At 35.9% G+C, this 25,814-nt stretch overlaps 1 protein-coding gene across 2 annotated transcripts in view; it reads right to left on the minus strand.

The window, feature by feature from the left end:
• LOC123557221 (argininosuccinate synthase-like) overlaps window positions 1-25,814 on the minus strand; it is a 30,774-nt gene that overhangs the window by 710 nt on the left and 4,250 nt on the right. The window contains exons 2-14 of one of the 2 annotated variants that reach the window (XM_045348586.2): window positions 15,810-16,301; window positions 15,089-15,157; window positions 14,589-14,713; window positions 12,485-12,605; window positions 11,984-12,058; window positions 11,047-11,117; window positions 10,717-10,838; window positions 5,044-5,128; window positions 4,551-4,615; window positions 3,724-3,797; window positions 1,874-1,931; window positions 912-1,068; window positions 384-449 (exon numbers count right to left, since the gene is read on the minus strand). In XM_045348586.2, the coding sequence (XP_045204521.2) occupies window positions 384-449; window positions 912-1,068; window positions 1,874-1,931; window positions 3,724-3,797; window positions 4,551-4,615; window positions 5,044-5,128; window positions 10,717-10,838; window positions 11,047-11,117; window positions 11,984-12,058; window positions 12,485-12,605; window positions 14,589-14,713; window positions 15,089-15,157; window positions 15,810-15,959 (1,238 nt within the window). In that variant the 5' untranslated portion in view covers window positions 15,960-16,301. Of the gene's footprint in view, window positions 1-383; window positions 450-911; window positions 1,069-1,873; window positions 1,932-3,723; window positions 3,798-4,550; window positions 4,616-5,043; window positions 5,129-10,716; window positions 10,839-11,046; window positions 11,118-11,983; window positions 12,059-12,484; window positions 12,606-14,588; window positions 14,714-15,088; window positions 15,158-15,809; window positions 16,374-25,814 lie in introns of both variants that reach the window. The other variant, XM_045348570.2, reaches the window with a different exon arrangement.

Below are 25,814 nucleotides of genomic sequence, written 5' to 3' on the forward strand. Positions count from 1 at the left end.
ATAATCAATACATATTTACTGAGCTTATATGTCAAAAATTCACTATCGACCGGCAAACAATCCAGTAAGTGTGTTATTTTCTCTTTGAAGTTTTTGTATTACACGACTCCTTATTATTTAAGGCAGCGGTCCATAGTTTGTGCTGTATTACCGATCTATATTCAGCTTGAAAAAAAAATCCGTGAAATGCTTTTTTCCGATCAGGCAAATAAGTCTGACCGTTCACTGGCAATTATTATGAAGTCAGATAAACAACGAAATATTAACAGTAGATAAAAGCACAAATTCATTCGAAGTGAGACAGTTGTCACTTAGAATTTCCCTTACACTTCCAAAAGTATGAATACAATTCATTTTAACGTTGAAATATATAAATAGACTACCTGAGAGCGTTTATTTTGATGAAACCTCCAGCGTCCATTGGTTCATAGTCGCCTTGTACGTTCATACTGGAATAGAATTGAACAATGTTTTACATTGAATAATATTTACACTAATATTATGACGTTTATGAAAGATCTGCTCGGTATCAGTTTTACGCAACCACTCGACAAAGATTTGGCCTAAAACTAACCGCTCGGCAGCGGTCTAGCCGTAATATATACCAGTCGGCAACCATGTCAACGGTTTAGCCGTAATCTATACCACCGGCAGCTATTTGTCCTTATTGTGAAAATGAATGTTGTTAAGCCAATTGTAGTGTTGAAAAATGGTTGTTTTCCAATGCTATTTTGTAAGTGAATACATTAAGACTTGAAGATAACTGTCAGTGAACAAAAAATGCTAAGAATATAGGTTATGCAGATGTCAAAACGCAATTAAGTGTGCCTCATGTGCTTTTGTAGTATGTAAACTTATGTCAACTCATAAACCCACGGGCCAAAGAAAAATTAAATCTGTTTTCAACTTACCTGACCAATTCCTCGTTATACAGGGAGTATGGGGATTTCCTGCCGATAATGTAAACGCCCCCTTTGTAGATTTTCAATGTCACAGAACCCTCTACAAAGGTCTGACTGCCAGATATACAACTGCGTGTAAACTCACACTCAGGACTGAACCAAAATCCTAAAAACCAATATTTCCTTAAATCATATAATATAAAAATGAAATTTATTTTTTATTATTTACTGTCTTTCCTGAGTTGAACAGTTTAAAAATCTGATATTCCTGTCAAAAAGTAGGACAATCATTTTCGTTACAGTGGGAACAAAAACTTACAAATGCTACGCCCCTCCCCTACAGAATTAAGTTCTTTATTTATTTTCTTGGGTTTAACGTCGCACCGACACAATTATAGGTCATACTGCGACTTTCCAGCTTTGATGGCCGAAGAGGACCACAGGTGCCAATCCGTACATTATTTCGTCATGAGCGGGAACCTGGATAGAACCACCGACCTTCCGTAAGCCAGCTGAATGGCTTCCTTTCATGAAGAATTCAACGCCCCGAGTGAGGCTCGAACCCACATCGATGAGGGGCAAGTGATTTGAAACTAGCGACCTTAACCACTCGGCCACTGAGGTCCCTTCCAGAATGAAAAATAAAATTAGTGGAAGCATAAACACACGTTCGCGCTCTTAATATATTTAGTTCACCTTAATTCTGAAATACTTAAATAATTAACGATCGATGATAGACATTTTAGAGGGAATGCTTGCTGCGAAAATAAACCACCGCAGTGACTTAAGTCGTGCTATTCCATGAAAAATAAAAACGCGTGATTTCGTTTAATTAAAACAGCATTAGTTTTTTTTTTATATCTAATAAAGTCTGCAGGAAACTAACAATAAAAGTACGTTGTTCAATTTCATTAAAGCCTTGTTATATTGCTCGTCAGTGCAATTGGCTAAACACGTTGTTCTGTTCTTACCCCTGTAAACCTGCTCAGCAAATCTTGTGTCCAGGTCGCGTTTGACTTTCCTCACTTCCTATTAATTAGATAAAAGAAAGTAAAATCAAAGGGTGAAAGAGGAAGAAATCCAAGTTGCTTATAAATCACATGGATCTACTTCGCATTAGTTTTTCAGAATGCATACTGCCAGAACGTAAACCGATAATTCCTCGTTTATACCGATGTTTTCCCGGAGTTGTCAGGCTTATTTTTCAAAATTATATACCTTTATTCTTGAAATATTCGTAAGACAGATTCTACAGTTTAGCAAACAGAACACTGTTTACTAAATAATTTCCAGTGAATTATTCAGAAATATTGATAGAATGTAATGCATACATATATCTTTCACTGTATTTATTTTTCACTGCAGTGTAACATTTTTTTACTATATTTATACTGCAGTGAAACCTATTTTCTGTATTCTCACTGGTTTTCTGGAACTCTAAGATTTTCTTTATGCAGTTACGTCAGTATTATTTGAAGAGAAAAATCGATATGAATTGTAATATTATGTAAAAGTCAAATAAGATCATTAAAAATGACTGCAGCCAACAACATCGATGGTACTGATATGGTACAGTTTTGCGTTCATTTCGAAAACAAGAGACTGAATATCGGCTGTGCAGTTAAGATATTATTGTTATGGTCGCCATTTCGAAATGTAAACAAGTAACTTTTCAACCAAATGAATACACAATAAACAACAAATTATTTTTTTGCATGGTATAAACAATAATATTTCATACTATCCGATGAAAATAATAATCTAGATGCCCACGGGCAACATGTCGAGCCCGCCAGCTGTCAAAAGGACTGGGAGTTGCACATGACACTCCTTGTCTCATTGAGGCAAACATTTATGCCAAATAAAAAGAGATTGCAAAAAGTTACAATATAAGTTATTCAAAGTAACAACAAAGGGACGTAAATCTTTAAAAAATGCTATGTCCACAAAAAAGTCCTCACCAGTAGAGATAGGTCAAAATACACCTGAAAATTGGATGTAACATGCGTGTTGTACTACAGAAAAGTGGTCTTGATTTTTCCCTACCACCAGTATTAAAAAAGTTACGAAAATAAGCTATTTATAGTAACAACAAAGGGAAGTAATTCTAGGATCTTGCGCATGACACTCCGTCTCATGATGATGAACAATTGTGCCAAGTTACATCAAAATCCCTCTATGCATCAAAAAAAAATGCTCCAGACAAAGTTATTCTTGTATCTGACATTTTACCTCTAAGTGTGACCTTGACCTTAGACTTAGGGACCTGGTTCTTGCGCATGACACTCCGTCTCATGGTGGTGAACATTTGTGCCAAGTTACATCAAAATCCCTCCATGCATGAAGAAGAAATTCTCTGGACAAAGTTGTCATTCTTGTATCCTTTGACCTCTAAGTGTGATCTTGACCTTAGACCTAGGGACCTGGTTCATGCGCATGACACTCCGTCTCGTGAAAGTGAACAATTGTGCCAAGTTATGTCAAAATCCCTATATGCATGAAGAAGAAATGCTCCGGACAGTCATTTTTGAATTTGACCTTTGACCTGTAAGTGTGACCTTGACCTTTGAGATAGGAACCTGGGGTTTGCGCATGACACTCCGTCTCACTGAGGTTAACATTCATGCCAAATATAAACAAGATTGCTTCATGCATGTCAAAGTTATGGTCCGGACAAATAAATCCGGACGGACGCACGCACGGACGCACGCATATACACCGAACAGCCATTTGGACAACTATGTCTTCGCTTCCGCAAGCAGGCTCGACAAAAAACCATATTCAGGAGAAAAAAACTTGAAAATCCTCCATATACATTTACCCTGTCCAAAGTGAAAACTTCAAGGTCCATATGTGCCGCTAGTAGAATATTTCCACCTGGTGTCTCATATATGCCTACAATTTATTACAACATCATAACACAAGACAGCTCAGTGTTCATCAACCACCAGGAATATTTATGTCAAAGCAAAAATTGCGTTCAAATCTTTTCAGCTTACTTCTCGCACATGTTGTCACACATAGCCAGACCAATACAAAAAATGTATTTAGATACATTATCAAATGAAAAAAAAAATAGTTAAGTAAACGTAGCCTTTTGTTTCACATACATGTATAAATAAATCAACATTTCTCTATTGTGATCTGGTATTACAAATACATTATCAAATACAACATCAGCCGAAACTGTCGGAAACATCTAAATTGTTTGTATAGAAATGTCTCATTCGGATACGTCTAATGCCATCGCAAGTGAACCACTATTTATTTCAACAGGTCCGCCACGTAATGGCCCCCGCCAGTTTCCTTTAGTAAAAACATAAGCATCATACAATCGATTGTTTGTTAGGAAAGTGGCATCTGTCGTAAAGAAAACTTGCAATTTCCATAAAAATTACGCAAAGTCGTATGCTAAACAATTGCTTTTCCATAACAGCTGTAGAATGCCGAAGTCGCATACGGAGAATTACGTAATCTTACGGAAATTGCCGATTGTCATAACGAGTTTACTACCTTCAAACAACGAGACCCGCTTTATTCTAATACATTAATATACTTACTGAATACATTATTCAGTCATTTACGGTCACCGACAGGCGACAAGTAATACAGAGTGAAAGGTATTGCTATGCTGTTGAATCAATTTACCTCTTGATTTCATTCCGATAAATCTGTTTTCCACAATGTCAATTCTTCCTACGCCATTCTGTCCTCTGTGGAAGCAATGATTAAGTTAACTATATACCAGGACACCAAGTGTATTTTTTAAGCAAACTGGTGAAAATAAAATCAATACAATTGTGATTTAATTAACACAGCCAAATATTGCAAAACAATTCAAATTTACGCGAACTATATTCCGCGAATTTAATCCGATTTATTCTATTTTAAGTATTCGCGAAATGCATCATTTTTTACGTTATATGAAACATGAAATGCATTGGAATATTACTGGCAAAATCTCTCACTAAAGTTCCTTCGCAAAAGAAAAAAAAACAACAAAAAAAAAGAAAAAAACACCCGGCCAAAATTGCCATTTTATACAGAATATAGAAAAGTTGCTGCTCCGTGACAATTTTGACTTTGGGAACTTTCTAAGAGATTATAATGAAGTCATCAAAATTAGTTTTCAAATTCTTACCCAATCCTATTGCAGTATAAAAATAGCTCCAGCGGCTCTGATTTTACTGTGCCATCACCCTCATTCCGTACTGAAACCGGTAGCCCTAAAAGATGTGTTTGTCAACACGTTAAATTAAAGTTTAGTTTGTTTCAATACGTTTACTCCCAATTAAATATGCTTTTCGGGAAAGGCAAATTACTAATGTTACATATACGAGTACAAAAGCGCTCTTGGTTTTAACTGATTTTTATTTAAACAGAACCTGATGTCTCTTTAAAACTTGACGACTCACTCCACACAAAAATAAGATAGATTTATGATACAAATCGAGGAGATTGTATGGTTGGTGAAGCCCGGGAGGCCCTGGACTTGAGACCCAGTCAAGCTTTACATTAATCTCAGTCTTTGATCGGCATTTTTACTCTCTTTTTAGCTCGCTCGACTATTCGAAGAATAGTCTAGCTTTTCTACTCACTTCACATGTGTCTTCGGGGTTACAAAACTAGTTGATAGCATCCAGTCCCATAACTCTGACTAGCATTTGGGCCAAATTATGCCCCCTTTGGACTTAGAAAATCATGGTTAAGGTTTTGCGTGCAAGTACATGCAGCTATTACTTGAAAGCATATAGATTTTAAACTTATTTTCTCATTTTCTAGATCAATTACCAAGGTCACTGGATCAAGTCCCATAACTCTGACATGTATTTTGGACAAATTATGCCCCCTTTTGGACTTAAATCTCTTATGATATTTTAACATTTAGGGTAATAGTTTCCTGCCTTTGGGACAATATTTCGAATAGTCGAGCATTGGCTGTCTTACGGACAGCTCTTGTTTTTTTAATAATTATGGTAATTCAAAGAGTGTTTCAATCTAACATTTAGAATCCACACCATTGTTTAATTTTTGCTAAAAGAGACAAATTATATTAAGACCCTACATTCTATAGGCAGTAGGGAACGGATGCTTGTTCAACAAAGTCAGACAGATTGCACACAATTTTATTGAAAAAATAAATTACAAAACGAACAAACAAGTACATTTCATCGCAAACAATATTTCACCAATTTATTATATTGCACGGACTACGCAAAAGGGATTTTTGGTTGCCAAAATGTCGTCAAACATTTACTGATATCAGTTTGACATCAGCAAGCGTTCGTCGGCCAAATTCTGACTGACGTCAGTTCCGATGTTTCAAAAAGCGGACCCGTAATGAATGTCAATCAATGCAGAGCTGGAGCGCCTGTATAAATTACAGACTCCGGTATATACCGGATTCAATCAATTTAATGAAAATCATCTTAGATGTATATATTTTGTTACCATGGTAATACTAACCCTAACCTTTAGTCAGTATATTATACAAATTATACACTAAATGCGTGCGGACATGCAATTATTTGCGTATTTTTTGCCGCGCGCTGCAATTGATAATCACTTCCGGTCTTGCACAGAAGACCTCTCTAGGTCTGCAATGAGCAACATCGCAATTTTATTGAAAAACTAGAGATGCTTTTGAGAAAAGCGCATGTCTCCCACAACCGCTCTTATAAATCCATCAGTAATTCAAGGGCCATAAATCAAAAGTGCCTGGGCGGATTTGACTAGTTATCAAACTTGGCTAAGGTCTTATGCCCAAACACATTTTGTTCAAGTTTGGTGAAGATCGGGTGAGAAATGTGCGACTTAGAGAGCGGACAAGAGTAAAATGGCGGATTTTTTGGTACTTCAAGGGCCGTAACTCCAAAATGCCTGGACCGATTTGGCTAGTTATCGAAGATGGCCGAGGTCTCATGGTCAAACACATTTTGTTCAAGTTTAGTGATCGGATGAGAAATGTGCGACTTAGAGTGCGGACAAGGGTAAAAAGGCGGATTTTTCGGTAATTCAAGGGCCGTAACTCCAAAATGCCTGGACCGATTTGGCTAGTTATCGAAGTTGGCCGAGGTCGCATGGTCAAACACATTTTGTTCAAGTTTAGTGCAGATCGGATGAGAAATGTGCGACTTAGAGAGCAGACAAGAGTAAAAAGGCGAATTTTTTGGTAATTCAAGGGCCATAACTCCAAAATGCCTGGACCGATTTGGCTAGTTATCGCACTTGGCCGAGGTCTTGTGGTCAAACACATTTTGTTCAAGTTTAGTGCAGATCGGATGAGAAATGTACGACTTAGAGTGCGGACAAGAGTAAAAAGGCGGATTTTTCAGTAATTCAAGGGTCGTAACTCCAAAATGCCTGGACCGATTTGGCTAGTTATCAAAGTTGGCCAAGGTCTTAATGTCAAACACATTTTGTTCAAGTTTGGTTAAGATCGGATGAGAAATGTTCGACTTAGAGTGCGGACAAGAGTAAAAAAAGGCCGATTTTTGGTAATTCAAGGGTCATAACTCCAATACGCCTGGACCGATTTGGCTAGTTATCGAACTTGGCCGAGGTCTTATGGTCAAACACATTTTGTTTAGGTTTGGTGAAAATCGGATGAGAAATGTTCGACTTTAGAGTGCGGATAAACTTTGTGACACACAGACAGACACATAGACAGACTGGAGTAAATCAATATGTCTCCCACACTACTGTGTGGTGGGAGACATAATAAATTACAAAACATAGCTGTATCAGCTGACTTGATAATAATATGAACATAATAAGCAAACAACTACACTTTATCGCGAACAATATTTCACCAATTTAACATTTTACACGGACTACGTATAAAGGATTTTTGGTTGCCCAAAATGTCGTCAAACATTTACTGATATCAGTTTGACGTCAGCAAGCGTTCGCCGGCTAAATTCTGACTGACGTCACTTCCGGTGTTTAAAAAAGTGGAACCGTAATGACATTCGGTAATTTCCGTTACAGATTACGTTTTTTTCGTATTTGATTTTGGCATTCTTCGGTTGTCACTGAATCCACTGCCTATGAATGCCGAATACGAAATCACACGGAAAATGGCGAACGCTATTACAGGTCTACTGCTGCTCGTAAGGGACATTTAAACAAGTCTCATGCTTTGCAGTCAATTATTGAAATATTACAGTGAAATATATGTAGCTATACGGAACATCAACTTATATTTAATGTCATTGTGAAAAACATCATCTAACAATTTCTTAAATTTTATCATTATTTAGATGAAAATGGATTAAACAATCATGCAAAAGTTATAGATCTACCAATGTGATGTCATACACAAGTGAAGTTTATAACACCGAGTCAGTTAACAAAATCGCAAGTTTTTGTTGTCGCTGTCTTTTCTTCTTTTTTTTTATTCACAAATTACAATTACACTACAAGTTGTCAGATGACTACTTAAAAATAATCCCCGTAACACTAGGTTTTCCAACGGGGATGATGATTCGTCCTATGGACCGTATGCGAAAGTTACCACAGAACTGTTGTGTGGTTAGCATCGAAATAATGAACTGTTCCTATATTTTTATCAGTGAATAAAATACATGTACAGGCAATCACGAATAATTAAATCTCTCGTATTCTGAAATAACGTTTTATTCACTGGTAAAATATAGGCGCGCGGTTATAATTTCTTATGTTTATAATTGAGCCGTGCCATGAGAAAACCAACATAGTGGCTTTGCGACCAGCATGAATCCAGACTAGCCTGCGCATCCGCGCAGTCTGGTCAGGATCCATGCTGTTCGCTAACAGATTCTCTAACTGTAATAGGGTTTGAAAGCGAACAGCATGGATCCTGACCAGACTGCGCGGATGCGCAGGCTGGTCTCGATCCATGCTGGTCGCAAACCCACTATGTTGGTTTTCTCGCGGCACGGCTCGAATATATTACACATGTTCTTTCTTTATGTTTCACCTGGTCAACTTCAATTCGTTTTTGTTGGTAACCAGACGATTTCACTGACATTCACAGAGAGGAAAAAAGTCGTTAAGCGGGTCTACTGGCGTGCAGATGTAATCATCCAGACAGTTTAAACCAGAATGTGGAATGATAAAGACACAGTATGTTTGTGGAAATGTTCCATCATTTGCCAATACCGAAGGCTCGTATGGGCACCAAAGCGGAGGACCAGTCGGTAGTTCAGTGTTATCGTCTGACCACAAAAAATTTACAGCGGTAAGCGAATATTTTGCTGCTACCCAGAATCCAATATTAAGCAGATTATGTCCTTTACGACTAGTCAGGACTGACAGAATGTCCCCAACAGCTTTGAGAGTGAGTTCGTCTTTCGGAAGTGCAAGACGTCCTCCAATATTTCTACACTGACGTTCAGCATCATCCAAACTTGTCGTATCACGCGCAATGTAGGTATATGATTTGTTTACAGCGGAGGAAAATTCGAATCCACTGCACGTCATATCAGGTGTCGCCGATGACAAATGTGGCGTTGACGAAACATGCGAAGCCACAGGTGACGTCAACGTGTTTACTGTTGTTGTCTGCTGTTTAAATGGATTTTTGTTGGTATTGTAATAAACTCTGGTTCCAGGACTGTCATGAAGCTGAGACATAACGTCTATGGGATTGACGTTCATAAATTCATTTGAAGTGAATTGGCACGATTTCGAGAAATTCGTGTAGAAGAACATCAAACAATCACTCCGCCGGTCACAAAGTGTAGCGCAGCGTATCATGCTTATATTTTCTATCTTTTCCAAAACGTGCATATCAACAATTAAGCCTTTCCACGAGTCGTCACTTTGCCATACGTTCGTATGCCGTATCGCGCAACAAATCATGACGGATGCCGTAACAATAGCCGCTAAAATATATCTCATCTTTAACTGTTCACTGTTGTTTTAGTGCGTTCAAGTCGAAATTTCTAATATCTCTATATTTCTAATATAAAATCTTCATCTCGTCGACATGATTGTTTAATTTTAAAATACGTCTTTTTGCACGAAAGGTATCATATCTAATGAGTTTGAAACAGATTGACATTTTCATAAATACGAAGGCGTTATTTGGTTTAGAATTTATCAAGCAGGAAATTATAACTTCATTAGAAATATAAATAAAACACAACCCAAACATTTTAGTCCGACAAAGCAATAAAATTTATGCAATATCCTGCAGCTGCCGCCTGACAGATTCAATATGTTGCCAAGTCAAAACTGGCAAAGATAAACAATTCATAAAAATCCGCGCTTTCCTCTCAGGAATCAAGCCCCAATCCCAGCACCAAACACACATTAAGCCATAACATATTGTCAGTTTTAAATACGTTGTTTCGAGATACATATGTACAAATGCCCATTTCAATAAAAATTAACATTTTATGTGTTTTTTAACTCATTTTTCTTCTTTTGGAGTGAGAGAAAATTATCTTTAGAAAGTTCAAATCGTTTTTAGGAAAAAAATAAATTAAGGAGATGACCCTCTTGTCGCAAAATAGTGTCGTGTTTAATTAATGCAGATCGATGATTATACATATTTGGAATCACTTGCATGTACATTTATTAATCATTTAGGACAATGTGAGGTACGTGCAGACTATACATCCTATTTGTTTTTTGTATTTGAAATTGTGAGACAGCTATTTCTCCTACAATTTTTGTTAGTTTTGAATATAAATTGTAGCCGCTAATATAATTATTTTTATATTTTTCTTTACAAGAAAATAAATGGTTCATCCGTATCAAATAATAAACTTGTTTTTATCGACATCTTCAACTGATATGTCATCGTAAATGGTTAGTACATATTTACCCTTTTTGAACTCAATGACAAGTATAGTCGGTACATCTGGAGCCTTCTGTGGGTCGACTGTCATCTGGTACAAATCCTCTGGTGCCTGTGTCATTGGGTCTTCTAATATACCAGACTCGTAACTTAAAAGACGAAATTATACAATTACTTATATTACACACATGTGTAGCTCGAAAAAAGTATGTGCAAGAACTTTGATAAATCTTAAGTATTTTTCACTGCAGAGGAAAATTTAAGTGAGACAAATTACCCTGGAAATAACGTTCCACGTTCACATTTTTCAAAAAATTATAGAAGTGAAAAAAAAAAACAACAACAAAAAAACAGAACCTTATGTGCATCAAGTTTGCGTCCATACTCCAGGGACTTTTTGGTGTCACCGGAAGTGGAATACCCTTTTCCTGAAAACGAATACACACTTTCGTATATAAAATTAAATACAGTAAAATTAATGAATTTCCACGACATCAGTTTTCTTGGAAATGCCGACCGATCAGTACCTCGCGGCGACTGTTGATAATCTATTTACTTGAAAGAGCCGATTATCGACTCTATTTCTTGTTATCGTGCACTCATGGTTGACTGATTTTTAAAAGCACTCGTATTTAAAAGGCCGCTTGCACTTATATTTCTGTCCTCTAGCAGACGTTCCACTGGTAACACTGTCTGACTACGAAACCAGGGGTCGTGAGTTCGAACCCTCGCTCCTCAAAAACTAAAAATCACTAAAACCTGGGATAAGAGTCCTGTGTACACCTGGCACGCTAAAGAAGCAGAGAAGCTTCTGGAGTTGGGGCGGCTTCTGGATATTGCACTATCCACACACTTACATTACAAACAGCCTATTGAGGATATGGGTTACCGGTGGCGACTAAAGTAACTCTACATACAAGCATACATTTCTGTCCTCCTAGGTAGCTATTATGTTGGTGGTTTTTCCTCAAGTGCCCACTCGTGCCTAAATAATGGCAGAATGGGCGCCTGAAATCTTCTTCAACCATTTACAGCTGGAAAGTGCTTATATGATCTAACCGTTTTGTCGGCGGAGCTTTAGTCCAGAAAGCATTTTTGACAGCACTAGAGTGACAACTCGACTCTTGATCTTAATTAACTTCAAGCTTAGTGTTGTAAATATTTGCGCTACTTTTAGATACTAAATTATATTTTACACTGCGGGATAAATATTGACAAATGATTACAATATTTATTATAACCACAACCAAGTGCTCTGCAAATTGACAGAAAATAATAAACTTATTTTTGATACCCTGGCGTACTGAAAAAGATCGTTTCTTCCTGGAAATCGATTGTAAAACTCGGGTAGCCGCCACGGCGCAATGACCTGCAAGATAACAGGGTGTGCATATTGTATTGTTTGCTCAACGTAACAAATCTACAGTTCATACACCCTGAACTGTCCTAACGAGATTAAGTGCAAATAGTGGAGAATAAAATTTTTGTTATATACTATATGATTAAATACATTTCATTGAATATTGTAGGTCTTATTTTAGCACGTATTTTTAAGCTGGTAACTTCTGGATGCAGGATGGGATATTTTAAAAGTCCTTGTTCATCGCCGTTTATTCCCGACATGAAAGTTACCAGTAACTTGCAGAGAAAAAATAGTGCAAAGGGAATAGTAGATTTACTTAAGCATCGTGTATGAATATCAAAAAAAAAGAGAAGAAAAAAGGGTAGAAAATGGCATTAAATCGGTTGAAAAGCGTTAGACATATCAGAATAGAAATTTGATCATGTCACTCACTTCTATTGAAGCATGTAAGGCGTACGCCGATAGTTCGAACCTAATTTGGTCATTGCCCTTTCCTGTTGCACCATGGGAAACATATCTTGCCCCTTCATCCTTGGATACTTTAATCATAGCTCTAAAATATAATTTAATGATATAAAGGCACTGTTATATCAAAAATATACTGGTTTATTCTCTACATTGACATTCTTTCAAATTTCGATGAGATAAGCTCTTTATCGAAACAGTTTCTTCTTCTCAACCTAACCAACTGTATTTAGACACTTGACATTCTTTCGATAAACAAACTCCTTAGAAACAGTTCTTTCTCTCGATGAAACCAATTGTATTTATATCCTACAAACAGAACAGAACAGAACGGGTCTTTTATTTGGAAAACATGGATTACAAAACATACAAAACAAATTTTGTAATAACATGTGAACAAATATACAAATATGTATACACAAAGGTGGACATGGATCAATGTGAATTTGGGGTTGTGGGGATGGTTATCACACATTTGAAATCAGTAGAAATGAAAATATCTATGTTAAGTCAATTTAGAAGTTCTCTAGGAATGCCTTTACATTCTTTTCTAATGATATCAGTGGGTCAGTGCACTTACTTTTTGAGTTGCTATATTATTATTATTATTATTATTATTATTATTATTATTATGATTATAGACAGGAGAAAAGAGAACTTTCGTTGATACAGGTCAGAACAAAACGAACTTAATTTTTTTACTCCTCGTCACCAATAATCAACTCAAAATATATTTGTTTTTTCAAGACTACTTTAAATGAGATAAGATCAGGGCCAAGCTGTATGAATCAGATCAATAACAGAAATGATTAAAAAAACAAATTTCTGGTCAGTAGCCAGACTTTGGCGTTAACTTTGCTTCAAAGCTTTAAGCTAATCAGACGGCAGATTTGCAGTCCGGACCTTAATTTACGGGTCTGTCTCATTTGTAATTTTTACTCGGAATTTCAGAATACTGAATACCAAGGTAGGCAATTAGTGCGGCAAAATATAACTAGACTAGTAACATACTTTGCAAGAGCAGCGGAAGGCACATCTGTCTGGACTTAGTCTACAATCTCATCTGGCTATATACATGGGCGGGAAAGAGCCTTTCCTACGTGGGAGCTATACACGGGCGGGCGAAAGCAGATCCAGTCTGGTCTGCAGACTCACCGAGCTATAAATGGGTATGCGAGGACCGTTTATATTTTGACTACAGACTCACTGAGCAACAAATTGGCAGGTGAGTGTTAGCTCTATCAGAAGTACAGACTCGATGTACTATGCATTGGCAAGCGTGCTATTCATATCCAAGTTAAATACTCATCTAGCTATACATGGACGGGCGAGAGTCTTTCCTATCTGGACTACAGACTAACCGAGCTATGGTTGGACGAGGTCTGCCTATCTGAACTACAGAGTAACCGAGCTATATATAGACGGGCAAGGGTCTTTCCTATCTGAACTACAGACTAACCGAGCTATACATGGGCGGGTGAGGGTCTTTCCTATCTGAACTATAGACTGACCGAACTATACATGGACGGGCGAGGATCTTTCCTATCTGAACTACAGACTAATCGAGCTATACATGGGCGGGCGAGGGTCTTTTCTATCTGAACTATAGACTAACCGAACTATATAGGACGGGTGAGGGTCTTTCCTATCCGGACTACAGACTAACCGAGCTATACATGGACGGGCGAGGTCTACCTACCTGAACTACCGACTGACCGAACTATACATGGGCGGACGAGGTCTGTCTACCTTAACTACAGACTGACTGAACTATACATGGGCGGGCGAGGTCTGCCTATCTTATCTACAGACTGACCGAACTATACGTGGGCGGGCGAGGTCTGCCTATCTGAACTAGCGACTGACCGAACTGTACATGGGCGGGCTACAGACTGACCGAACTATACATGGGCGGGCGAGGTCTGCCTGTCTGAACTACCGACTGACCGAGCTATACATGGACGGGCGAGGTATGCCTATCTCAACTAGCGACTGACCGAACTATACATGGGCGGGCGAGAGCCGTTCCTACCAGGACTACAGATCGTCCTTATCTGTGCCACATACCCACCTGGCTATACAGGGGCGGGCGAGGGCGGTTCCCATCGGGTATCTATCCTCATAAAGACCATTGGCTTGGATTGAAGGCCATATAAACTCCTCAACGAACTCTCTACGTACGTCTGGTATAACCATCTGTAACAAGATAATTTGTGAATTTAGTTCTTTGAGACAGTTTATATAACTAAAATATGTATATATGGTAAAAAAGGTTACAAGTATACGTCTTCCAAATAGTCTTAATCATCGTCATCGTCACCATTGACATCATCGTCGTTGTCGTCGGCATCATCTTTATCAACCGAAGCCGCAGCATTATAATCATCACATTTATTATTAGCAGCAACAGCTTCAAATTAATCATCATCTTCATTATTACTATATTATGTCATAGTGATGATGTTGTTTCTATTTTTATTTCTTTAAATATCAGAAAAATATATTTAAGCTGTAATTTTATATTTCTCCAATAATTTTCAATTTTCCTTGTAAACATTATTTCAGTCGTACCTTGACCGCCCCGAGTTTTAAAGCTTTTTTCCTGGCTTCCTCGAAATTCTCATCTTGACCCACGTCAGCCTTAATAGAAAATAGATAAAAGACTTTTAGGCTTAATAATTCAAATAGAGTCGATCTCAAATATTAATAAGAGTGACAAATAAAATGGTTAAGAATGATTATCAATTTTTTTATTGTTTTAATTCCAAATTTACGAACAGTGATGGCATTTTCAAGTTTTGTTAACCTTTAGTCTGCTGGCGGAAAGTGATTCTATGCGACCAGTGGAGACCAAGATCAGCCTGCACATCCTTAAAAAAATTGCAGGCTAATCATGGTCTCCACTTTTCGTTATTCTGACAGTAAATTTTCAGTTAACACCCCTTCCAAAAATAAAAGGTATTGCCTAAATTTAATAATGGACCACTCCATTTTAGTAATTTAGCAGGCTTAAGGTTAGGCAACAGGTTTTGGTAACTAACCACCTAGCAACTAACGTGACACAAAAGGACATAACCATCATTTAACCACAACCAACGCAAGGGTCCTGATCAGTGAATCAGGACACAGTTATCATGAAAATTATTTTTGGTTAGAATTGCGATAATTTTCTCTTTACCTCAGCAGCAAAATAAATATTGAAAACTCTCAGTTATTTCACTTGTGAGACATTCTTTAAAATCAAACAGTGTTTACAGCAGTTAGAGGTTTATAATTGTAAGAAAATACTTACCAGAAAAGCTACCACTTCAAAGCCCTGCTCTATAAGCCACACTAAGATACATGACGTATCCAGACCGCCACTATAAGCCAGCACAACTCTTTTCTTTTCACCGGAAGTACTCATTGTGATTTTACCGGAAGTACACTTTCTGCTGCTCATTTACGTAAAACCAAACAATACACACTTTCCTTCGGTCAGAACTTCCGGTTTTTGCTTTCGTAAGAACTAATATATTCGCTTTCCTAGCCTCGAAATTTCACCTTTCCTTGAAGCGTAACTACTTGTTGCCTGACTTTGAAGCGACTTCGCAGCACAGATTGTTTTCCTATTGTTAGAACTACTTGTCTCTCTTACACTGGAACTACATAGAATTCTTCGTTTTTCTTCCGCAAAATTTAGATATTTTATATCCAGTCGGATTTTCGTTTCATATTTATCTTTCTGCACAATTTGTGATAAGTTTGCGATTTCAACTGTTTAAATAGCACTTAGATTAACGCACTGTTTATTAGTGTCATATAAATGAGAAAACGGCAGATTGTAAAACAGGTGAACGCCACGACGAAACTATGCCTATTTTAGAACATCTTGATAAATATGGCACAATAATGAATGAACGATTATCAAGAACCCGAATAATCGCCGTAAGATAAGTAAACAGATCCAAATTACCACTGTAAGGTAATTTTTATTTTTACTGCTTTTAAATCAAACGTGTGTTTTTTTGTTGTTGTTGTTTTTTTATTTTTGTTTTTTTTTTTTTTTTGACTGACAAAAAGCATTTCTGTCCCCCAAACTCAACATGATACATATGTGCTTCTCATGTTGGACAAACACATTCGTAACACATTTTACCTGTTACGAATGCGATCGCATACGCACGAAATCAATATATATTAATTATAAATTCAAAATCCGGTGACCATCCAACATAATTGATGAAATCGGCATCCTGTTTTATTTTATTTTATGTTTTTAAATGAACAAACATAGCCAAACGGTTAATCATAAATTCAAAATCCGGTAACCATCCAACACAATGGATATATTCAGCAACTTTTTTTTTTTTTTTTTTGTAATCAAACATAGCCAAAATGGGCGAAACACAGTTCATCAATATACATTAATCATAAATTCAAAATCCGGTTACCATCTAACACAATGATATAATCGACATCATATTTTTATTTTTTTTATTTTTTTTTATTTTTTATTTTATTATTTTTTTTTTTTTTGAAATGATCGAACATAGCCAAATGGGCGAAACTTGGTTCATCAATATACATTAATCATAAATTCAAAATCAGGTTACTATCCAGCACAATGGATATAATCGGTAACCTATTAATTTTCTTTTCTTCTTTTTTATTTTTATTTATTTATTTTTTTTTTTTTTTTTTAAATGATCGAACATAGCCAAATGGGTTAAACACAGTTCATCAATGTACAATAATCATAAATTCAAAATCTAGTTACCATCCAACACAATGGATATAATGGGCATCCAAATATTTTTTTTTAATGATCGAACATAGCCAAATTGGCTAAACACAATTCATCAATATACATTAATTATAAATTCAAATTCCGGTTACCATCCAACACAATGGATATAATCAGCAACCTATTATTTTGTTTTTGAAATGATTAAACATAGCCAAATTGGGCGAAACACAGTCCATCAATGTACAATAATCATAAATTCAAAATCTGCTGGTTACCATCCAACACAATGGATATAATCGGCAACCTATTTCCTTTTTTTTTTTTTTTTTTTTTTTTTGAAATATCGAACATAGCCAAATGGGCTGACGCAGTTCATGAATGTACAATAATAATAAATTCAAAATCTGGTTACCATCCAACACAATGGATATGTGGGCAACCTGTTGTTTTTAGCTCATCTGATTTTTTGAAAAAAAATGATGAGTTATTGTCATCACTTGAGCGGTTGTCGGCGTCGGCGTCGGCGTCGGCGTTGCCTGGTTAAGTTTTATGTTTAGGTCAGCTTTTCTCCTAAACTATCAAAGCTATTGCTTTGAAACTTGGAATACTTGTTCACCATCATAAGCTGACCCTGTATAGCAAGAAACATAACTCCATCTTGCTTTTTGCAAGATTTATGGCCCCTTTTGTACTTAGAAAATATCAGATTTCTTGGTTAAGTTTTATGTTTAGGTCAACTTTTCTCCTAAACTATCAAAGCTTTTGCTTTTAAACTTGGAATACTTGTTCACCATCATTAGCAGACCCTGTACATCAAGAAACATAACTCCATCTTGCTTTTTGCAAGAATTATTGCCCCTTTTGGACTTAGAAAATCAGTTTTCTTGGTTAAGTTTTATGTTTAGGTCAGCTTTTATCCTAAACTATCAAAGCTATTCCTTTAAAACTTGCAACTCTTGTTCACCATCATAAGCTGACCCTGTACAGCAAGAAACATAACTCCATCCTGCTTTTTGCAAGATTTATGGCCCCTTTTGGACTTAGAAAATATCAGATTTCTTGGTTAAGTTTTATGTTTAGGTCAACTTTTTCTCTTAAACTATCAAAGCTAATGCTTTAAAACTTGCAACTCTTGTTCACCATCATAAGCTGACCCTGTACAGCAAGTAACATAACTCCATCCTGCTTTTTGCAATAATTATTGCCCCTTTTGGACTTAGAAAAATCATTTTCTTGATTGAATATTATGTTTAAGTCAACTTTTCTCATAAACTATCAAAGCTATTGCTTTAAAACTTGCAACAGTTTTTCACCATCATAAGTGGACACTGTACATCAAGAAACATAACTCTATTCTGCTTTTTGCAAGAGTGATGGCCCTTTTTAGACTTAGAAAATCATGGGTAGGACAATATTTCTATTATACAAAAAAAATCAGATGAGCGTCAGCACCCGCAAGGCGGTGCTCTTGTTTTGTTTTTGTTTTTTGTTGTTGTTTTTTAATGACCAAACATAGCCAGTTCATCAATGTACAGTAATCATAAATTCAAAATCTGGTTACCATCCAACACAATGGATACAATCGGCAACCTATCTTTTTTTCTTTTTTCTTTTTGAAAGATCGAACATAGCCAAATGGGCTGACACAGTTCATCAATGTACAGCAATCATAAATTCAAAATCTGGTTACAACAATCATAAATTCAAAATCTGGTTACTATCCAACACAATGGAGATAATTGGCAACCTATTTTTTTTTTTTTTTTTTTTTTTTTTTTTTTTTTTTTTTTGGAAATGATCGAACATAGCAAAATGGGTCTAAACACAGATCATCAATGTACAATAATCATAATTTCAAAATCTGGTTACCATCCAACACAATGGATATAATTGGCAACCTATTATTTATTTATGATCGAACATAGCCAAATGGGCTAAACACAGTTCATCAATATACATTAAGCATAAATTCAAAATCAGGTTTCCATCCAACACAAGGGATATAATCGGCAACCATTTTTTTTTTTTTTTTTTTAAATGATCGAACATAGTCAAATGGGCGAAACACAGTCAATATACATTAATGTTAATTCAAAAATCAAGTTACCATTCAACACAATGAATATAATAGTAACTTTCTTAACTTTCTTTTTCATTTATTAGAAACGACCGAACATAGCCAAATGGACTAAAAAAAAACAGTTCAGCATTAAGCAGTAATCATAAATTCAAAATCCAGTTACCATCCACTACAATGGATAATGATGGCACCCTTTTTTCTAAGCCAATACGGGCTGATACAATCAGACATTACCAATTGGGCTAACAACAGATTATGAACTGAAAACAATCATCCTTCTACAAATGACAACTTGCTTTATATTTATTCAAACATTCGATTGTTTTATTAGCAATATTATTCCATATTTACAAACCATATACATAAGCCAACAGGACTGAAAACAAACATACTGCAAGAACGGCGGTATATTGAAAAGCGAACCTACTTAGTTAACTCCCACATGCGCACTTAATTACATGATCCGTGCTCATGAAAATTTAACTTTGCCGACTTGTTAAATATATGTGAAATGGAAATATAATTACTTCATTTTATAAGAAAATGCTTTTCAGCGAGATAAAGTCTGATAAAGTTGCTTAAACCCTCTGTTTGTAAGCAGGTATCATCACACCCTATAAACGACTGTAGCCCCCCTCTTCCTCTTGCGAGTGATCAAAACAATAAACAAACACGCAAAAGGTAAGAATCGTCTTCAAATTCATTATTTTGCTTTACACTGTATGTGTATTAAAGTTTAACGATAAGTCTAACATAAATATGTGTATATGGTGATATAATAGATGAAACTGACAGGTAATGTTTACAAAATGTTGACTGATCACACTCATTGCATGAAAATTCACTCGACCAAGTCACGAAACTGATGAATATCACGCCAAATTGATTTGTAATCCAATTATCCATGATGCTTTCTGTAATATGTATGCATACTCCATAAATATATGTAAATAAAATTTTTCGTATTTATTGCGTTTTTGAATGAAATTGATTTTTATCTAGTCTGTGTAAAAACATTAACTGTATGCGATTGCCAATTTTGATATTTGATCTGAACGCGTATTTGCGAGTGGATACTGTATCCCATCTTGCGAGTACAGTAGGCGGATTTAGGTCCTTTAAAGGCGTAAATGAAATTTTAAAAAATGCATACAAATTGTCTCTTTTATCAGTCGACAGTTTATAATGTCATGTATTGTCGAACCCCTCGTGCGATGCTTGTACTAATCATTGGAGGCGGAGGATGGTGTGTCTGTGACTCGCTATCCTACTTAATTAAATAATTAATTGAATGCTTCGCGTCGTTTACATGCAAGTACTCAAGTGTTGGTTTTACACACATTATGTCACATAATTGACCAGACGGGCCTTCAATGTATCAGTAGTGTAAATACAGGTATTGCATCATCTTCGGCAAATTTTTTGAGATTATTGAGGGTAAATTGTCTGATTTTACGCATAAAATACCTCTCATGTTTTTCTGTATTTCATTAAGTTATAAAATCGGTCGTAACAAGAAAGGGTGGTATTTTATAAACTTTAATCTAATTCATGTTTTTAATCCCCAAAACCACTATAAGGGCTTAAATTGTAAATTTAATCCGCCGCAATGTAGTCAGATTTCCGGCTATATCGTGATTCCCGTGAAATGCTCAAAATGTCAAGAGTACACGCATAAGCGTAAGTCCCATGGAAATTTAGTATTTGCGGGACAATTACCCTACAAATAGCTGGATAGATAATGCTAGTGCACACACTTTCGACATTAGACGAGTTTACGTCAAATGGATATTATATTCATGCTAACTTTTGTATAACGTTTATTTCGCATTGCATCGTATTAATTTGTGATTGTATATAATAGCTGCAGTTTATCATTTCCTTTCTATAATTTTTCCATCATAACTTTCATATCTTTTCAATACTTTAACTTTAGACTTGTTAGTAATTTTAGAAATGTGGAAGTAAGAAGTGACGTTTTTAAATAGCGTGACGTATGAACTTAGTAGCCACATATTTTTGTATACGTAGCACGTATCTTTTATGGGAGCCAATGGAGTTATGGGTACCCAAAGGAGCAGTTTTATGCCGTTACTTATTTGTTTTGCTATGGAATGCGTTCCATATGTTATTATATACATGTAGTTTAGCTTCTTCCACCAGACAGACTTTTCCTGATGATGCTGTCACGACCGGAGTACAATACCCGAGGTTCATTGGTCTTCACTCGCTGGATGTGATTTTCACAGCGCAGAGCTTTTTTCCATGGTGTGCCAAAAACCGTGTTGTCAGTTTTTCAGGATGCAAAGCACCTACCATCACTAGGGGAGGCCAAAACGGAGTCAACGTATTCACGGTTTAAAGGGACTTTGCTGAAGATATGTTGTATTTTTTTTTGTGCTACTTAAAGTTCAAAATTAACGGAAAATCTGTGTCACGAACAGTCAGTGTTTGAACTTTATACTTTTAAAAGAGTTACTGAGCTCAGATTTTTTTTCTTTCTTTCTTATAATAAGATTTTTTTCACTTTATTTATCTTTGTACATAATCCATTTTCTGTAAATAAATTTTTATAATTATTGTAATGGGTGTGGATTTATTCTGTTAGTGATTGTCTCCGGTACGCCATCCTGTCACAACCTATATTTAACATAAAATTAGAATTAGAAACGGAAAGTATCAAACAGGTCCCTACTATTTTCATGCCAGAAATTAACGTCGAATTCCTACGGAAATCACGGTTACTGACGATTTTAAAATAAATTGAGATGAAAACAGAAGGGGACTATAGGTTGACCCCGTCTGTCTGTTCCTAGTCCATCTGCAACAAAATGATCCTTGACATTCAAAAGAAATAACTATTTCACCACAAGTATCTGCGTATGAAGTATAATAGAAAAGGATAAAAACGAAACATTACCGGAAAAGTCGATTAGTCCTTATTAGTAATTCAGAAGTTTACTTCATGGTAAACCAGTCATAATGATTCAGAGTAGTACAAACTATTTTGTCCGAATGGCCTAATGGCTGAATCTACCTGATTCCCCCTTCCTCAATAATAACATAAACATGTTATCGTTACAATACCGTGCAGAGTAGTACAGCCGTCATGATTACTACCTGCCAAGATTTACTGCTATTTCTCAGGTTAGAAAAATAATTTACATTTGGAAGTGATAAACACGTTTCAGGAATCTGTCCTTGCGGATTTACCTTGTGACTGTTTTTGAAGCCCAGATGACCAATATCAAACTCGTCCAAGGTTCTTTGATGGTACATTATGAACCAAGTTTCATTAAGATTGGACCAAAATGTGCCTCTGTGTGTTAACAGTCAAATTGTTGAAGACGGACAAGGACGACGGGACGTCGGACACAGGTGATCACAAAGCCTCACATTGGGGAGCCACTTCTGCTGGGGGAGGGAATAAACCCTCAATTTTTTCCTCTAAATGGCATTCTGCCTTGTAAATGGGTAACTTAATTCATTCGCTGAATGTATTCACAGTAAATTAAGACAAGTTTCATGTTAAAGTTCGTGTTGTTTATGGGCAAAATACAATGACAAACTAATAATAAATGTGTTTACTCTGCGCGCTGTCAAGAGACGATCCACTAAGATTAGTGGATTCAGTCTGCGCCGTTTCACTCCAAATCACCCCATTCACTGTTCATATTTTCACAACGTTATTAATTTAGTTGCAATTATATACTTATATACTATAATGGTTTGAAATTACTAGAAAGTATAGAATGGTATGCGATCATCGTCTAATTATGGTCTCTTGATGGCGAAGTTAATGCAAGATATTTCAAAATCCCTTAATGCATAAATAAGTTGCGGCACTGACAACAAACAAAGAGACATGTTTCTCCTTTAAGTGTTTCTTTAAAAGAAAAAGGAAAATAATATGCATGGACATGAAGTATTTATTGGCCGATGTTTCGTCGTAATCTTGAGTGAGGTAGGTGTAAAAGCATTGAAGTAATTGCAACAATCAATTATATGAGGATCACATATATAAACAGACAGAACAGACAAAACGCATGTTGCCGATATATTTCACGCCCTCCTTCAACTTTGTTTGCGGGTTATAATTTGAAGAACTACTACATGGAGATAGGAAACGACGATATTTTATAAAGAAATCACTCACAAACAGGCATACAGTCTTTTTACGAACTCGCAGGACTTGTATTGTATTCAAGCAAGCATGCATACAGTCAGGAAATAAACACCAAATCTTCTTTCATTGGTCGGTTATAAACAAATTGGAGAATTTATCAATGATTTTAAATATACATACCTTCAAAGCAAATTAGTCACTTTAAAATGTTATTTTTTAACTTTTAGCTGACAGTTTATTTGTTTTGATCACTCGCAAGAGGAAGCAGGGGCTACAGTCGTTTATAGTGGTGGGATCATGAGTAATAGCCACTTCCACGTGTTTTTACTACATATTATGTGTATATAGTGTAACAGGGACTGCATCAACATTCGCCGCTTTGATGCAGAATCGTCTGCTACACTGCTTATCATGGCATGTTTACACATGTCTATTTTAACCCTGCATTACAAAGGGGATGCATGGTTATCCAAAACTCGCTGGAAACCAATAATCCTGCAGGAATTTGCAAGACATATTACCAATTTAATAATTTCATATTACTTCGAATATCGACTTGCCTCTTTTACCTATACCTTCTAGACATTCCAGTTAATACACAAATAAGCACCTCAATACTCCAGGATTAATTGTAGCAGATCACACAAACAAATTAGTCATTATGATAACTGCAAAGTATAACAGAAAAGCTATTAATCAATTTAATGATTAAGTCATTCGGTAATTTATCAGATATATTCGTACAATAAAATACAAACTATATCAAAAGTAAGCAAATTTATATCAGCTACCTCCCTGCTATATAAATAAACTGCATAATGATAATTCAATTAACAAAAATCTAAAAATACTGTATAAGTATTCCATCAAATTTCTACATTGCGCATAGATTTATTACGTCCATCTATCAGGTTATATTAAAACATCAGCAAGTATAACAACGAGGATTCCTTCGGATTAGAAGCAAAAACAACCCTGGCATTTATTTGAAACGACGTCTTCTTCCATGTGCAGAAACTGAAATGACCCAAAGGAGATTAAATCGCAACGAGGTATATTAATTATACAACAAGACATGAGCTAAAAAGGCCTTACAAACAGGGTCGGAGGCTCCTTCAATAAACCGGTTTTGAATGGTAATCATTAAAAAACATTACAAATGCGATCTGTTATGAATGTGGTCCTACACACCCATATCAAAAAAATAATAAGCATCTACCAAAAACAATAAAAAACGATAAATAAACCAACTCAGTATTCGAGGGTTTTACGCGGTACCGTCTTACGTCCATCTTTATCTAAATATTAGTTATGATATTAATGTTTTCTACACATGACATTTTAATTTCCGGATTTTTAACTGATAATCTATATCACCGTGAAATGAAGCATATGTTTAACAAGAAATATCTTTAAAAATGATGGTCGGCGAATTGTAATAAGGAAAGAAGTTTATGAATTTTTATCTAACATTCATCATTCATTCAACATTTTGCAAAACCTAAAACACCGCACTTTATCATTTAATGGTTCTCTTTTAATTTTTCGCAAAGGTTTGTTGGGTTGAATTTTGTTTCGTGTATCCTTAGACGAAGAATTACAGCCTAGTAGTTTGATGAAGATCCATGGAAGCGGTTCTTTGAGAGAAGGTCATTAACTTGTTTATATTTTAGCTAAATTGGCCCCTATCCCCATTTTGTAACAAAATAGCAGGAGACCTTACGATCTAGTTATCGATTTTGATAAAATCCTTACATTTTAGCGTTTAATGCGAAGAAAGGCATATCTACTTGTAGACATAGTGGTCCCTAATAGGGCCCAAGTCTATATAAATAATTTGGAAGAGGGACTTATAATGTTGCTTCAGACTATGTATGCCAAAGATCCGCCAAGCTGTTCGTGAGACGCTGTATAAAAGGCGTTTCTAGTTGTAGCTCTAGAGCCCCTAAAGGCTCAAACGTCCCAGCTGAACAAAGTTGGCTGCGGGCCTAATAAAGATGCTACAAATCAAGTTTGATTTGATACATAGAGAAAAAATCAATTAAAGGTATTTATTTATTATTTTTATTTATTTCTAAAATAGGCAACTGATCTCGCTTTAACAAATAGCATATTCGCTATTCATGTATCTTTGGCCAATGATAGTCACACCTATAAAAAAGTGAAGGTCAAGCAAAACATACATAGTACCTATTTCAATATTTCTTTTTATAAGCAAAGTTTGACCGTAGTCAGATCACATAGATAAACTGTATGCAGCGTACCTTCGTTTCAATGTAAGAGATTCAGTCATTATTAGCTTATATATAATAAAACAGATTTCAGCCTGTGTTCAATATTTGCAGACCATACTTAGAATAAT

Source organism: Mercenaria mercenaria, chromosome 15 (genome assembly GCF_021730395.1).
Source record: "Mercenaria mercenaria strain notata chromosome 15, MADL_Memer_1, whole genome shotgun sequence".
NCBI classification, from domain to species: Eukaryota; Metazoa; Mollusca; class Bivalvia; order Venerida; family Veneridae; genus Mercenaria; species Mercenaria mercenaria.